The sequence below is a fragment of the Hyperolius riggenbachi genome, chromosome 9 (genome assembly GCF_040937935.1).
Source record: "Hyperolius riggenbachi isolate aHypRig1 chromosome 9, aHypRig1.pri, whole genome shotgun sequence".
In the NCBI taxonomy this organism is placed as follows: domain Eukaryota; kingdom Metazoa; phylum Chordata; class Amphibia; order Anura; family Hyperoliidae; genus Hyperolius; species Hyperolius riggenbachi.
The window spans coordinates 282,011,653-282,026,530 of NC_090654.1; the positions used below are offsets into that span (position 1 = coordinate 282,011,653).

Genomic DNA, 14,878 nt, shown 5'->3' on the forward strand with positions numbered 1-14,878 from the left:
GTGATCGAATTTGCTGTTAAATCGTTGCGCAAACGCTGACAGAACAATCGATTTCCGTCTGTCAGAAATCAATCGTTCCTGTCGATTCCCGTCGAGCCGTCCGTGCGGAAGACTTTGCTCGATCGCTGGTGGGTCGGGAGTGCGTCGATAGCGGCGTTCGAATGCCCGACGACCAACGCAATACAGCGACAATACATTACCTACCTACAGCGCCAGTACATTACCGGTACGTGTCCCCACTGTCCCTTCTCCGCTGGGCTCAGAGTCCGGCAGGCTTCACTTCTTCCTGTCCCGGCAGGAAGTTTAAACAGTAGAGCGCCCCGGACAGGAAGTGAAGCCTGACAGACTCTGAGCCCAGCGGAGAAGACGACAGCGGAGACCGGGGAAGTCGCGCCGGCCGGAGCAGGTAACGTATGCAGGGGGCCGGCGGCGGTGATCGGTTTCATGCTGAAATCGATTCACAATCTGTTTGCAGTAAAGGCAGCCATACGATCCCTCTCTGATCACATTCGATCAGAGAGGGATCTATCAGTTGGTCGATCTGATGGCAAATCGACCAGTGTATGGCCACCTTAAGAAGAAAAGGGTGAGCTTCTGAGAGGAAATGACAGTGAGGTTAGTATGTAATATTCATTTATCTACGTTATGTGACTATTTTAAATCTTACTCGCTTCAGGTTCCCTTTTAGGAACATAGCAGCCAAACCGATCCCCCCCCCCCCCCTCTCCTTTTCTGCCCACCAACAGATCTGCCCACCAACAGAGATTTCTGTTGGTGGGCTCTGATCGCTGCTGCAGGGTTTACTTTTTTTTTTTTTATAATTTCTTAGTCTTTTTTTTTTTTTTTAAATAAAATTAACTAATTTTCTTTTCCCTCCCTCTCCTCAACAGCCAATCACAGCGATCGGAGATCCGATCGCTCTGTGAGCCTCTCCAGAGGACAGCCGAGTGACAGGGCTGTCCTCAGTACAGTGCTGCTGTAGATGGCAGCGCTGTACAGAGTAAATGGACAGCGGTTTCGCAGTCTTATGGCGTCATACACACGGGGTATGGCTGTCGCCGCAACCACGTGGCACGCGCGTGTTGCCGGGACAGTTCCCCCGTGCGCGCGAACCGTCGCTACTCTGAGCTGCCGCCAGGCGATTGACTTGTTCACTGAGCTGTCGCCGCAACTTCACCGCAACTGTCGCTAGTCCGCCGTGTGTATGCGGACTAGCGACAGCAACTCCATACACAATGTATGGAGCTTCCGGCGGGGGAGGAACCTTCGGCGACAGCTTCCGCCGCGTCTCTGCCTTGGGCAGAGACGTGTAGACAGCTGTCGCACGGGTGGAGCTGTCGCGCACGCGTCCCCTATGCGCTAGCGATTAGCCACAAAGGTCCCCCGTGTGTATGTAGCTTAACAGTCTGCCTTTCGGGCGTTAGGCGGTCGGGAAGGGGTTAAGCAGTTCCAGTTGTCTGGCTGTCCTGCTGATCCTCTGCCTCTTAATACTTTCAGCGATAGCCCCTGAACAAGCATGCAGCAGATCAGGTGTTTCTGACATTGTCAGATATGACAAGATTATCTGCATGCTTGTTTCTGGTGTGTGATTCAGCCAGAATGATCAGGAGGGCTGCCTGGTATGTAAGTGGTTAAAAAAAGAGAGATGACCTCTGTCCTGTGTTTAATTAGGTACCAACAGGATCAGCCATGCGGTTCAGGGAGCCCACGATGGAGGAATATTTGCCCTGTGCATGCAGAGAGATGGGACTCTTGTTTCCGGAGGGAAGGACAGGAAGCTGATCTCCTGGGATGGAAACTACCAGAAAGTCAGCGTGGTGGAGGTGAGGGATGTGTGAAAGGTTACAGGGGGTTTCTCACTAAAAGTGGGAGGTTCTAGTTAAGCGCAGGCAGTGGGGTGGTCAGGCAGGTTTGAGCTGGGCACAGGGTGGTGTAGGGGGATAGAGTTGGGCACAGGGTGGCGTAGGGGGATAGAGTTGGGCACAGGGTGGTGTAGGGGGATAGAGTTGGGCACAGGGTGGTGTAGGGGGATAGAGTTGGGCACAGGGTGGTGTAGGGGGATAGAGTTGGGCACAGGGTGGTGTAGGGGGATAGAGTTGGGCACAGAGTGGTGTAGGGGGTTACAGTTGGGCACAGGGTGGCGTAGGGGGTTACAGTTGGGCACAGGGTGGCGTAGGGGGTTAGAGTTGGGCACAGGGTGGTGTAGGGGGTTAGAGTTGGGCACAGGGTGGTGTAGGGGGTTAGAGTTGGGCACAGGGTGGTGCAGGGGGTTAAAATTGGGCACAGGGTGGTGTAGGGGGATAGAGTTGGACACAGGGTGGTGCAGGGGGTTATAGTTGGGCACAGGGCGGTGCAGGGGGTTATAGTTGGGCACAGGGCGGTGCAGGGGGTTATAGTTGGGCACAGGGCGGTGCAGGGGGTTATAGTTGGGCACAGGGAGGTGTAGGGGGTTAGAGTTGGGCACAGGGTGATGTATGTGGTTTGGTTGGGCACAGGGCGGTGTAGGCGGTTAGAGTTGGGCACAGGGCAGTGGAGGAGGTTATAGTTGGGTACAGGGCGGTGGAGGAGGTTTCAGTTGGGCACAGGGCAGTGGAGGAGGTTTCAGTTGGGCACAGGGCAGTGGAGGAGGTTTCAGTTGGGCACAGGGCAGTGGAGGAGGTTACAGTTGGGCACAGGGCAGTGGAGGAGGTTACAGTTGGGCACAGGGCAGTGGAGGAGGTTACAGTTGGGCACAGGGCGGTGCAGGAGGTTACAGTTAGGCACAGGGTAGTGCAGGAGGTTACAGTTGGGCACAGGGCGGTGCAGGAGGTTATAGTTGAGCACAGGGTAGTGCAGGAGGTTATAGTTGGGCACAGGGCAGTGGAGGTGGTTACAGTTGGGCACAGGGCAGTGCAGGAGGTTATAGTTGGGCACAAGGCAGTGGAGGAGGATATAGTTGGGCACAAGGCAGTGGGGGGAGGTTACAGTTGGGCACAGGGCAGTGCAGGAGGTTATAGTTGGGCACAAGGCAGTGGAGGAGGTTATAGTTGGGCACAAGGCAGTGGGGGGAGGTTACAGTTGGGCACAGGGCAGTGCAGGAGGTTATAGTTGGGCACAAGGCAGTGGAGGAGGTTATAGTTGGGCACAAGGCAGTGGGGGGAGGTTACAGTTGGGCACAGGGCGGTGCAGGAGGTTACAGTTGGGCACAGGGCGGTGCAGGAGGTTACAGTTGGGCACAGGGCAGTGGAGGTGGTTACAGTTGGGCACAGGGCAGTGCAGGAGGTTAGAGTTGGGCACAGGGCGGTGCAGGAGGTTAGAGTTGGACACTGGGCAGTGGAGGAGGTTAGAGTTGGGCACAGGGTAGTGCAGGAGGTTATAGTTGGGCACAGGGCAGTGGAGGAGGTTATAGTTGGGCACAAGGCAGTGGAGGAGGTTACAGTTGGGCACAAGGCAGTGGGGGGAGGTTACAGTTGGGCACAGGGCAGTGCAGGAGGTTATAGTTGGGCACAAGGCAGTGGAGGAGGTTATAGTTGGGCACAAGGCAGTGGGGGGAGGTTACAGTTGGGCACAGGGCAGTGCAGGAGGTTATAGTTGGGCACAAGGCAGTGGAGGAGGTTATAGTTGGGCACAGGGCAGTGGAGGAGGTTAGAGGTTTGGCAGGAATTTATAATGTGAAATTATTTCAGTGGAAAGTAAAAATAAAGAGGGAAAATCCATTTGTAGCTCATTCTTTCTCATATACGGTGATTGTCAGTTAATGTGTTTTTTGCTCTCAGATTCCGGAGCAGTTTGGGCCGGTGAGGACGGTGGCAGAAGGGAAGGGAGACATTGTGTTAATTGGCACCACAAGAAACTTTGTCCTGCAGGGCACCCTGTCCGGAGACTTCGCTACCATCACGCAGGTAGGACGTCATAGTGTCCCACTTTATTAACCATGCTTTCCATCATGCAGCTCAGTCCCGTAGAGGAATACATGTAGATATTTGCCATTCTCTGTCAAAGCCTTAAAAAGACACTTAAAGTGGTCTGAAAGCCAGCATTTCTACTTTGCTCTAAAAGATTCCTCACAGCTTGAAAGCTACTATCCCCAAAAAATGTTTAGCAGAACATCACTGAAATGGTAAAACAAAGCACTTTGTCCTGCTATTCAGCTTCAAATCTGCATCCAAACTGAAGAGAACAGTATTGTTGTTTACATTCCAATGTTGTTACAATGTGTGTAAACAAAGTGTAACAAGTGAAAAGGATCTCTCTGCGAAGCTCTTTGTGCTGCAAGCACACACAGAGTTCAGAACAGCTGATTAGAAGATGCTAATATATAATAAAAAGCAGTTTGAATAAAATGCAATGACAGCTTTTAGGGCAAGATAAACTACACTTTGGAAACTTGTAATTTGTAAACAGACAATATACTGTAACTTATGCACATAAGCAAATATGGTAACTGTATGGGTAATAAAAAGTAGGAAAACACATTTTTATTGAATGCTATGTCTGATTTTTTTATTCCTGACTTACAGTGGTCTGAAACTTTACTTGCCTGGGACTTCTACCAGACCCCTCCAAACCACCCCCCCCCCCTTCCCCTACAGCCATCCTGTGCCCTTGCAGTCACTCACAGATCCTCTGGTCTCTCGCTGACAGGACAGACCCTGCCACGGAGTTGGCAGACTTTCTGCGCAGGCCTGGCCACACGTATCCTTCATGTTCCCATCCTCTGCGCAGGATGCTATTGCGGACAGGAACACGAAGAAAAATACGCGTGGCCAGGCCTGGCGGACCTGTCATCGAAGACGAAACTAGCTGGCGGCTGGGGACCGGAGGCTCTGTGAGTGACTGCGAGGGCATAGGACGGCTGCAGCGGGCTGGTAGAAGCCCCAGGAAAGTACAACTGATTTTTTTATTCCTGACTTAGTGAACCAGAGACGAAGCACCATCATGTATTTTACCATATATATATCAGAGGGGACATTAGAGAAAACACCTACCCTGCTCTCTGTTTCATTCTGCACTGCTCAGCCCTGATAAAATCTCCAACTGAGCATTCAGTCTGGCTTTGCTCAGGAATCATTATAGCTGAGTCTGTCTTCTCTGATGTCTTTTCAAGCCCAAGCCTGCCCCCTTCTGGCTCTGCTATGACTCAGCTATAATGATTCCTGAGCAAAGCCAGACTGAATGCTCAGTTGGGGATTTTATGCAAGGTGAGTACCCCACAGGGGAACTTTTTTAAAGGACAACTGAAGTGAGGAACATGGAGGCTGCCATAATTATTTCCTTTTAAAGAATACCAGTTGCCTGGCTGTCGTGCATCAGTAGTGTCTGAATCACACACCTGAAACAAGCATGCAGCTAATCTTGGCAGATTTTTGTCAGAAACATCTGATCTGCTGCATGCTTGTTCAGGGTATATGGCTAAAAATATTAAAGGCAGAGGATCAGCAAGACAGCCAGGCAACTGGTTAATTCCCTTTTGGTCTAGCTCTGCATTGCTCACGTACATTGGTTGCTGTCTTTAGGGTCACACAGATGAATTGTGGGGTCTGGCGGCCCACTCCCAGAAGTCTCAGTTCCTGACCTGTGGCCATGACAAGCAGATAACCTTATGGGATGCCACAAGCCACCGGCCGGTGTGGAATAAAGCCATTGAGGTAAGTCTGTATGGATGGGGGAATATGTGGTGATCAGTGGATGCTGTTACCCGGCTGACCTCAGTGTATGTAAATATATGTTCATTCTTCTGTTTCAGGACCCAGCGCAGTCTGCAGGCTTCCATCCCAGCGGCTCTGTTGTAGCGATAGGGACTCTAACAGGCAGGTGGGTAACACTAGTTTCGTGTAAAGTATATGTAAACCCTAAATGAAAAAAGCACCAAATTAGACCCTAGCCACAGGGGTCAGTAACAAGAACAAAAATACATATATCCAGGCAAATCGCCTCTAGTTAGGACATTAAATAAGTTAAGGAAAGGGAGGTGCTGAAGGGGGTGTGGCTAGAAAACAGCAAAAATCTATTAACCCTTCGCACTCTCACATGCAAACGTTCAAACAAATGCATTCACAGATTTACGCATCCAGGCACAACAGTTATCCCTACAGCTAAATTAAAAGCCGGGGTTTTAGTTCACAGAAGAATGCATTCTTATGCTTAGTCACCTATACTGCGCAGAAGTACCCAGGTAAACATAGGTGTCCTAACTCTGGCCCTGTAACATGCATAGTGCAGACATGCAAACACATTAATTGCATCAAACCTATCAATGGATTAGGAGCACACATCCTGACTTCCTCTCCTGGGACAGATAGTGCATCTTACCAATCGCACAAGGGAGCTAACGTTATGTATCCATGTGCACCATGCGCATTCTTATCATTGACCCCTGTGGATAGGGTCCAATTCGGTGCACTCCCCCCTTCCCCTGTATGTTTGTCAGCATGCAGACAGCTTATGCTGGTGTATGCGCATGGTGCACATGGACACATAACATTAGCTCCCTTGTGCGATTGGTAAGATGCACTGTCTTTCCCAGGAGAGGAAGTTAGGATGTGTGCTCCTAATCCATTGATAGGTTTGATGCAATGAATGTGTTTGCATGTCTGCACTATGCATGTTACAGGGCCAGAGTTAGGACACCTATGTTTACCTGGGTACTTCTGCGCAGTATAGGTGACTAAGCATAAGAATGCATTCTTCTGTGAACTAAGACCCCGGCTTTTAACTTGGCTGTAGGGATAACAGTTGTGCCTGGATGAGTTAATCTGTGAATGCATTTGTTTGAACGTTTGCATGTGAGAGTGCGAAGGGTTAATAGATTTTTTGCTGTTTTCTAGCCACACCCCCTTCAGCACCTCCCTTTCCTTAACTTATTTAATGTCCTAACTAGATGCGATTTGCCTGGATATATGTATTTTGCCCTTCTGTCCATAGTGTGTGTGTCCTTCTGTCCCCAGTGTGTCCCTCCCCAGTGTGCGTCCCCTGCTCCTGCTGTCCCCAGTGCGTGTCCTGCTTTCCCCAGTGTGCGTCCCCTTCAGTCCCCAGTGTGCGTCCCCTTCAGTCCCCAGTGTGCGTGTGCTGCTGTCCCCAGTGCGTGTCCTGCTGTCCCCAGTGCGTGTGCTGCTGTCCCCAGTGCGTGTGCTGCTGTCCCCAGTGCGTGTGCTGCTGTCCCCAGTGCGTGTGCTGCTGTCCCCAGTGCGTGTGCTGCTGTCCCCAGTGCGTGTCCTGCTGTCCCCAGTGCGTGTCCTGCTGTCCCCAGTGCGTGTCCTGCTGTCCCCAGTGCGTGTCCTTCTGTCCCCAGTGCGTGTCCTTCTGCTGATGACAGCAAACACACATGATGGCCCTTTTCCACTAGCGGCGATTGCGATGCTGAATTGCAAGATCGTAAACCGCTAGTGATTTTTAAATCGCTACTTTTTGCATTTTAACATGGAAATCGCGGTAGGTAATTTCCACTACCGCGATTCGTTTTTTAATCAAACGCGATCGTGCCGCAGAGCGATCTTTGCCGCGATTTTGCTATGCAGTGCATTGCATAGCAAAATCGTGAACGCAATCGCCGGGAAGTTTCCTGCCCTTTGCGATTCAGTAATCGCTAGCGTTCGCGCATTGCTAGTGGAAAAGGGCCCTCAACGGAGCCACGCAAGGGACAGTGCAGGGAGTCTCCAAGTGGGGGTGGTTCAGAGATTATTATTGGCGGCACTCGTAAGTCGGGGATTCCCTGCCTTTGCTATATATATTCCCCTGTGTCCATGCATTTCGGCCAGTGCGGACTTTGAAAAGCAGGGGACAGGTGGCTGTGCATGCGCAATTCAGGGAGCTTATGTCTAAGATGGACATAATAAATAAAATATATTATCCTTTTTTCAACTGATGGGAACACTGCAGTTTAGGTGCTCCGGCTTTGTATTCTGTCTTTGGTTAAACAAATCCTCAGCAACTGAGAGAGGCAGAATCTTGTTTTCATACCACAGATGACAGACACATTTTGAACGGTAAAATAATATCCATTCCAGGCATTCGGCTTTGTGCTTGAATGATTCATTCTTACATTTGTTATTCTTCCATCTTCCTATTAAGACAAGAGGCGCGATGAGAGCCTGCTAAGCTTTTGTAGTGAGCCTGTGCTTTGATCAATCATTTACAAGTTATAATGCTATTAATTACCGGGATATAACCTTGCTGACAGATGTCTGCGTGTCGCGTGTGTGCGCGGCAATGACTGCTGAGTACACAGCGGAGAGGGCGTGTGTGCGCGGCAATGACTGCTGAGTACACGGCGGAGAGGGCGTGTGTGCGCGGCAATGACTGCTGAGTACACAACGGAGAGGGTGTGGCGCTTATCTCACTGTGCATCTTACTCTGACAGGTGGTTCGTGTTAGACACGGAGACCAAAGATCTGGTGACGGTCCACACAGATGGCAACGAGCAGCTCTCAGTCATGTGTTATTCACCTGGTGAGTATCTTTCATCCCTTCCTCTGTGTGACTTCAAACAAGCATGCGATTCTGATGATGTAAACCCTTCTCCAATGCTGAGCCGATTCTAAATAAAAAGTACCTGGAAGGCACGGCAGAATATTTCAGATGACCACTCTCACTTGCCTCTTCGCTTTCCTGGACCTCTGGGTGACAGACCGGCACTGCAGACGTCTGAGACACGCCCCCCCCCCCCCCCCCCCCCCCCCCCTGTTGGCTTTGTAGATGGTGGACCAGAGACGAAGCACCCTCGTGTATTTTACCATATATATCAGTGGGAACGTTATGCTGGGAATATACGGTTCGTTTTTAAGGTGATGGCTCGATAATTTCCGACATGTCCGATCTCCATTTCGATCCTTTCGAGGCTCGATTTCTGACAAAAGTGAATGGAAAGAGATAAGAAAAACGAGCGGAAGATAAGAGAATAAACTGTGGAAACGATTGAGAGGAAAATCAAGAGCCAGAAACGAACCGTGTATTCCCAGCATTAGAGAAAACACCTACCTTGCTCTCTATTTCATTCTTCACTGCTCAGCCTGCTTCTTATCAGCCCTGATACAATCCCCGACTGAGCATTCAGTCTGGCTTTGCTCAGGAATCATTATAGCTGAGTCATTATAGCAGAGCCAGAAGGGGGCAGGCTTGGGCTTGAAAAGACATCAGAGAAGACAGACTCAGCTATAATGATTCCTGAGCAGAGCCAGACTGAATGCTCAGTCGGGGATTCTTATCAGGGCTGATTAGGAGGCTGTGCAGTGAAGGATGAAACAGAAAGCAAGGTAGGTGTTTTCTGTAATGTTCCCACTGATATATATGGTAAAATACATGAGGGGGCTTCGTCTCTGGTTCACTTTAAAGCAGGCCTGAACATAGAAACTTCCTCTCTGTGCTAAAAGATAAGCAACAGCATAATAACATTTTAAATAAAACATTTTTGTTACAGCTGATACCCGTATATACTCGAGTATAAGCCGAACCCCCCCCCCCCCCACACTTTTACCTTGAAAATTGGAAAAGATGTTTGACTCGGGTATAAGCCGGGAGTGGCAAAAACTACAACCACAACAGCCACAAGCATATATTAGAAAAGCAGCATAAATTCAGCAGTTTGCAGTAATAAGCCAGAACATAGGTCTACAATGGAGATGGACGTGCAAAGAACTGTTGCAAAGTGTAAGCTGGCATAAAGATAAAGCAAGGAATACAGAGCCACATAGTCATGTATCTAAACTTGATATAGGATTGCAAGTATTCTCCGCACTCAGTAGACACTGTTCCTGTAGGCCTTCCAAGGCTACAACTCCAGATGAGGTTAGCTGGAACCTCCCATTGAAATGTCAAGTGTGTGGTCTCTTTCAGATGATGCGTCCGCTGTGCATATAGTAAGGACATGTGGGGGTCACTCAGAGTAGTGACTCGAGTATAAGCCGAGAACCACATTTTTGAGCCACTTTTTTTTTACCCCAAAATTAGGCTTATACTCGAGTATATCCTGTACATATCCTGCAATAAATCTGCAGTGTGTCTGCTTACTGCTTTCATGGAAGCAGGCATAAGGTTAACATCCTGTGTTTACAAATTAACTGCTCTGCCCAGGCAGAGGAGATTCCTGAGTGGACATAGCTGAGAGATCAAATTACAGTTGTGATTAGTCACAGATGAGGGGGAATACATACAGGGTGCATTTCTATATATGTTCCTTCTGTCCTGTGCAAAAGTTCAGGTCCACTTTAATTTGGCATTGGAAAGAAGGCCATTGGCACGGATGAGTTTCCTGCCACATGCATTTCTGCGTTTTGCGTTTTTAGTTCTGCATTTTTGTACGCAATTGATTTTGCATTTTTCATGCAACTGTGACACCTATGACGGGCAAGAAAACTAATGGAGAAGTGACAGCTGGGCCAGCCAGCACTCTACGGCAGGTGTCTGTAGGTTCATGGAGAGGGAAGTCTAGGGTGCCAGGACAACTGTGCCTATAGGCTCCTGTGAGGTACATCCCAGCCTGACAGACAGCATTGGACTCTGGCTGGAAAGTAAGTCCAGCACTGCTGATGCTGCAAGGGGAAGTGCTGCAATGCTGGGGGACAGAGAGGTACAGAAAGGGACAGAGAAGCACAGAAGAGGACAGAAAGAAACGAGAGGCATAGAGGGGGACAGAAAGGGCAGAGAGACTGAGAGGAACAGAAAGGGACGGAGAGGCACAGAGGAAGACAGAAAGGGACAGAGAGGCCTAAAGAGGGACAGAGCGGCATAGAGAGTGACAGAGAGGCAGATACCGGGGCATAGAGGAACAGAGGTGCATAGATGGGGACATAGAGGAACAGAAAGGGACAGAGTGGCATGGAGGAGGACAGAGAGGCATAGAGGGGGACAGAGGAACAGAAAGGGACAGAGGCATGGAGCAGGACAGAGAGGAACAGAAAGGGACAGAGAGGCATAGAGGGAGACAGAGAGGCATGGCATGGAGGACAGAGAGGCATGGAGAGGAACAGAAAGGGACAGAGAGGCATGGAGGGGGACAGAGAGGCATGGAGGGAGACAGAGAGGCATGGTAGAGGACAGAGAGGAACAGAAAGGGACGGAGGCATGGAGGAGGACAGAGAGGCATGGAGGAGGGCACTGGAGGCACATCCATAGACCCTAAACAAGCATGCAGATCATTCATTTTTATTTTTATTTTTTTTTTTGCAGCAGCAGCAGCAGCCAAAGAGAACAGCAGTACTGCCAGGCAACTGGTATTGTTTAAAAGGAAAGAAATATGGCAGCCACCACGTACCCCTTGAATCATGCTCCCTTTAGAGCTGATAAGATCTCTGGTTTCCCAGGATGTTCTGGCGGAGGAAGGGGAGGAATAACTCTGCATAGCTAAACAGCCTAGGCTAAGAATCATTGATAGGACAAGGCTACATACCAATCTATACAGGAAGTGTTTTTGATGCTGAAACCTGGTTATTTAAAACCTCCCGAGCAGTATTGACGGTTATACACATCAATACAAAAACATGCTGTGAACAATATTGATGTGCATACACATAAATACCCTCCTGCACTATGTACTAGACCCTTGTTTGACACATTGGCAAGTTACAGGAAAATAAAGATTCTCAAAATTAATTGGATCACTTTTTGCACAGAAATCCTGAGGAAATTGAACGTCAGGGAGGTTAACATAAGTTGCTATCCTGAATAATTTACTGCATTCTTCCATATGTCACTACAGGACCTCTTTGATGGCATTTATCTCACTTGAGCTGAACGATCTCCCAGAATCCTCTGCACGTTCTGCTGACTAATCTCCACATCCAGCTCTCACTCTCTTTGCCCTCTTTCTTCACAGACGGAAATTTACTGGCGATCGGTTCCCATGACAACTACATCTATATTTATGCCGTAAACGAGAACGGGAGGAAGTACAGCCGGATCGGCAAATGCTCGGTGAGTTTTGAGGGCTCGGAAAGTGCAGCGAAGTGCGATAAATAGGTGAACGCTACAACGGGGAGACTCGTTTGCCGTGATAAGGCATGGAAGAGGACCTGTCACTGAATTAATACAGCATGCGCCAACTTTAGGAAAAGACCATTGTAGTGAGAGGGATATGGAGGCTGCCATATTTATTTCCTTTTAAACAATACTAGTGTCCTGCTGATCCTCTGCCTCTACTACTATTAGCCATAGACCCTGAACAAGCATGCAGCATATCAGTTGAATGCATTTGCCCCATGCTTGTTTCAGGGGTGTACTTCAGACAATACTGATGCATGAAAGCTCAGCAGGACATCCAGGCAACTGGTATTGTTTAACCACTTAAGTACCAGTGGTCTCTGCCCCTTTAAAGAGAAACTCCAACCAAAATTTTTACTTTATCCCAATCAGCAGCTGATACCCCCTTTTACATGAGAAATCTTTTCCTTTTCACAACCAGACCATCAGGGGGCGCTGTATGACTGATATTGTGGTGAAACCCCTCCCACAAGAAACCCCTCCCACAAGAAAAGTTCGAACTTTTGTCAGTTTCCTGTCTGTGAACCTTGTTGCATTGTGGGAAATAGCGGTTTACAGCTGTTTCCAACTGCCAGAAACCATGCAGCAGCTACATCACCTGCCAACACTAAAATGTTCACTGGAGTTCCTCTTTAAAGGGGCACTATGGTTAAATTCTTTGTTTTTTAGTCACTGTAATATTTGTAGGTGTATGTAGAGCATAGTAAGTTACATCTAATGAGGCAGGTGACATTTTTTTTTACACCAACATACTGCTTGTTTACCTTTAGAGTCACGTCGGCAGATTTAGCTTACCGACGCGATTTAGAGCAATCCATTTAGTTGTAGGAGGCAGCTGTCCCTGCCATTACTGGTTACCCCTCTGTGCTGCGCTGTTTGGATTGTCCCTAATCTCAACTGCACAATCGTGCAGTTACAGAAATCCCCCATCTGCCGTAAAGAGCAGAATTTAATCTGCTGCGCAGACTGGAGTACATCATCCCTCCTCGGTGGGACGCAATTGCCGTGTGAGGAGGAGCGCAGCATCACTGATGACGCTGCGAAGCAAGGACCCCTGAAATATAAATGTAAAGGTAACCATAGAAACGGACAACAATAGGCGTCCGTTTCATTGCCAGCTTCGCTACAGGGGTCCTTGCTGCGCAGCGTCATCAGTGATGCTGCGCTCCACCTCACACGGCAGTTGCGTCCCACCGAGGAGGGATGATGTACTCCAGTCTGCGAAGCAGATTCAATTCTGCTCTTTACGGCGGATGGGGGATTTCTGTAACTGCACGATTGTGCGGTTGAAATTAGGGACAATCCAAACAGCGCAGCACAGAGGGGTAACCAGTAACGGCAGGGACAGCTGCCTCCTACAACTAAATGGATTGCTCTGAGTCGCGTCGGTAAGCTAAATCTGCCGACGTGACTCTAAAGGTAAACAAGCAGTATGTCGGTGTAAAAAAAAATGTCACCTGCCTCATTACATGTAACTTACTATGCTCTATATACACCTACAAATATTACAGTGACTAAAAAACAAAGAATTTAACCATAGTGCCCCTTTAAAGAGGAACTCCAGTGAACATTACTGTTGGCAGGTGATGTAGCTGCTGCATGGTTTCTGGCAGTTGGAAACAGCTGTAAACAGCTATTTCCCACAATGCAACAAGGTTCATAGACAGGAAACTGCCAAAAAAAAGTATGTACTTTTCTTGTGGGAGGGGTTTCTTGTGGGAGGTGTTTTTACCACAATATCAGTCATACAGCGCCCCCTGATGATCTGTTTGTGAAAAAGAATAGATTTCTCATGTAAAAGGGGGTATCAGCTACTGATTGGGATAAAGTTCAATTTTTGGTCGGAGTTTCTCTTTAAAGGACCAAAGACCGCTGGTACAGAAACGGCAGAATCCAGCCCAACCGCCGCACATACCTGCCGCAACCGTTGCCACCGCCGCACGTCGGGAACCTGGGCCACCTACTGTGCCGTCGCTATGACGGCAGAGTTCCTGTGAGCCGGTCAGGAGCAGCTTTCATTGGCTCCTGACCCCGCCTATCAATGTAAGCCAATGGGAGTTGCGTACATTGAAAGACACGGCCAGGAGCCAATAAAATCAGCTCCTCACCCGCTCACAGGGCTCTGCCATCATAAAGACAGCAGAGCGAGTGAGCTGCGATGGGAGACGGCGGGGATTCAGCGGCGTCGGTGAATTGAAATCTACGCCATGGCAGCCAGACAGCCATCAACACAGGGCGTAGATTTCAATGACGGCGGTCCGTAAGTAGTTAAAAGGAAATCAATATGGCAGCCTCCATACCACTCACGCTTAAGGTTCTCTTTATTTTGAGGGATGGTGTGTTATGAGTGTTGTTAGGGTGTTATTTAGTAAAAGTCTCAAGAGTTCTGGTTTATTGATGCTGTTCATGGATCTGTCAGTTATCAGGTCATGTTTTCGCCTCCTCATACTTTGCTTGCTGAGCGAGTCGGACAAAGATTCGGGGATGACTCATGTTATCCCGATCCGGCTATCACCAACCCCATGAGAAATCCCATTATATGAAGATTTTTCTTTTTTCCAACTTTGATGCCTTGTTCACATTTTTAATCGCAAGCGCTGAGCGCTTTTTAACCACTTCACCACTGAGGGGTTTTACCCCTTGAGCACCAGAGTAATTTTCACCTTTCAGCGCTCCTTCCATTCATTCGTCTATAACTTTATTATTACTTATCGCAATGAAGTGAACTACATCTTGTACTTTTTGCCACCAATTAGGCTTTCTTTAGGTGGGACATTATGCCAAGAATTATTTTATTCTAAATGTGTTTTAATGGGAAAATAGGAAAAAAATGTGGGGAAAAAATTATTATTTTTCAGTTTTCGGCCTTTATAGTTTTTAAATAATTCATGGTACTGTAATTAAAACCCATGAAATTTATTTGTCC

The 14,878-nt window shown here is 48.5% G+C and overlaps 1 protein-coding gene across 9 annotated transcripts in view; it reads left to right on the top strand.

The window, feature by feature from the left end:
• The window catches only part of EML1 (EMAP like 1), a 190,830-nt gene that overhangs the window by 156,020 nt on the left and 19,932 nt on the right, over positions 1 to 14,878 (top strand). For all 9 annotated transcript variants that reach the window (XM_068254678.1, XM_068254672.1, XM_068254673.1 and 6 more), the window contains 6 exons: positions 1,672 to 1,823; positions 3,756 to 3,881; positions 5,496 to 5,627; positions 5,726 to 5,793; positions 8,339 to 8,427; positions 11,789 to 11,886. In XM_068254678.1, coding sequence (XP_068110779.1) covers positions 1,672 to 1,823; positions 3,756 to 3,881; positions 5,496 to 5,627; positions 5,726 to 5,793; positions 8,339 to 8,427; positions 11,789 to 11,886 — 665 coding nt within the window. The remainder of the gene's footprint in view (positions 1 to 1,671; positions 1,824 to 3,755; positions 3,882 to 5,495; positions 5,628 to 5,725; positions 5,794 to 8,338; positions 8,428 to 11,788; positions 11,887 to 14,878) is intronic.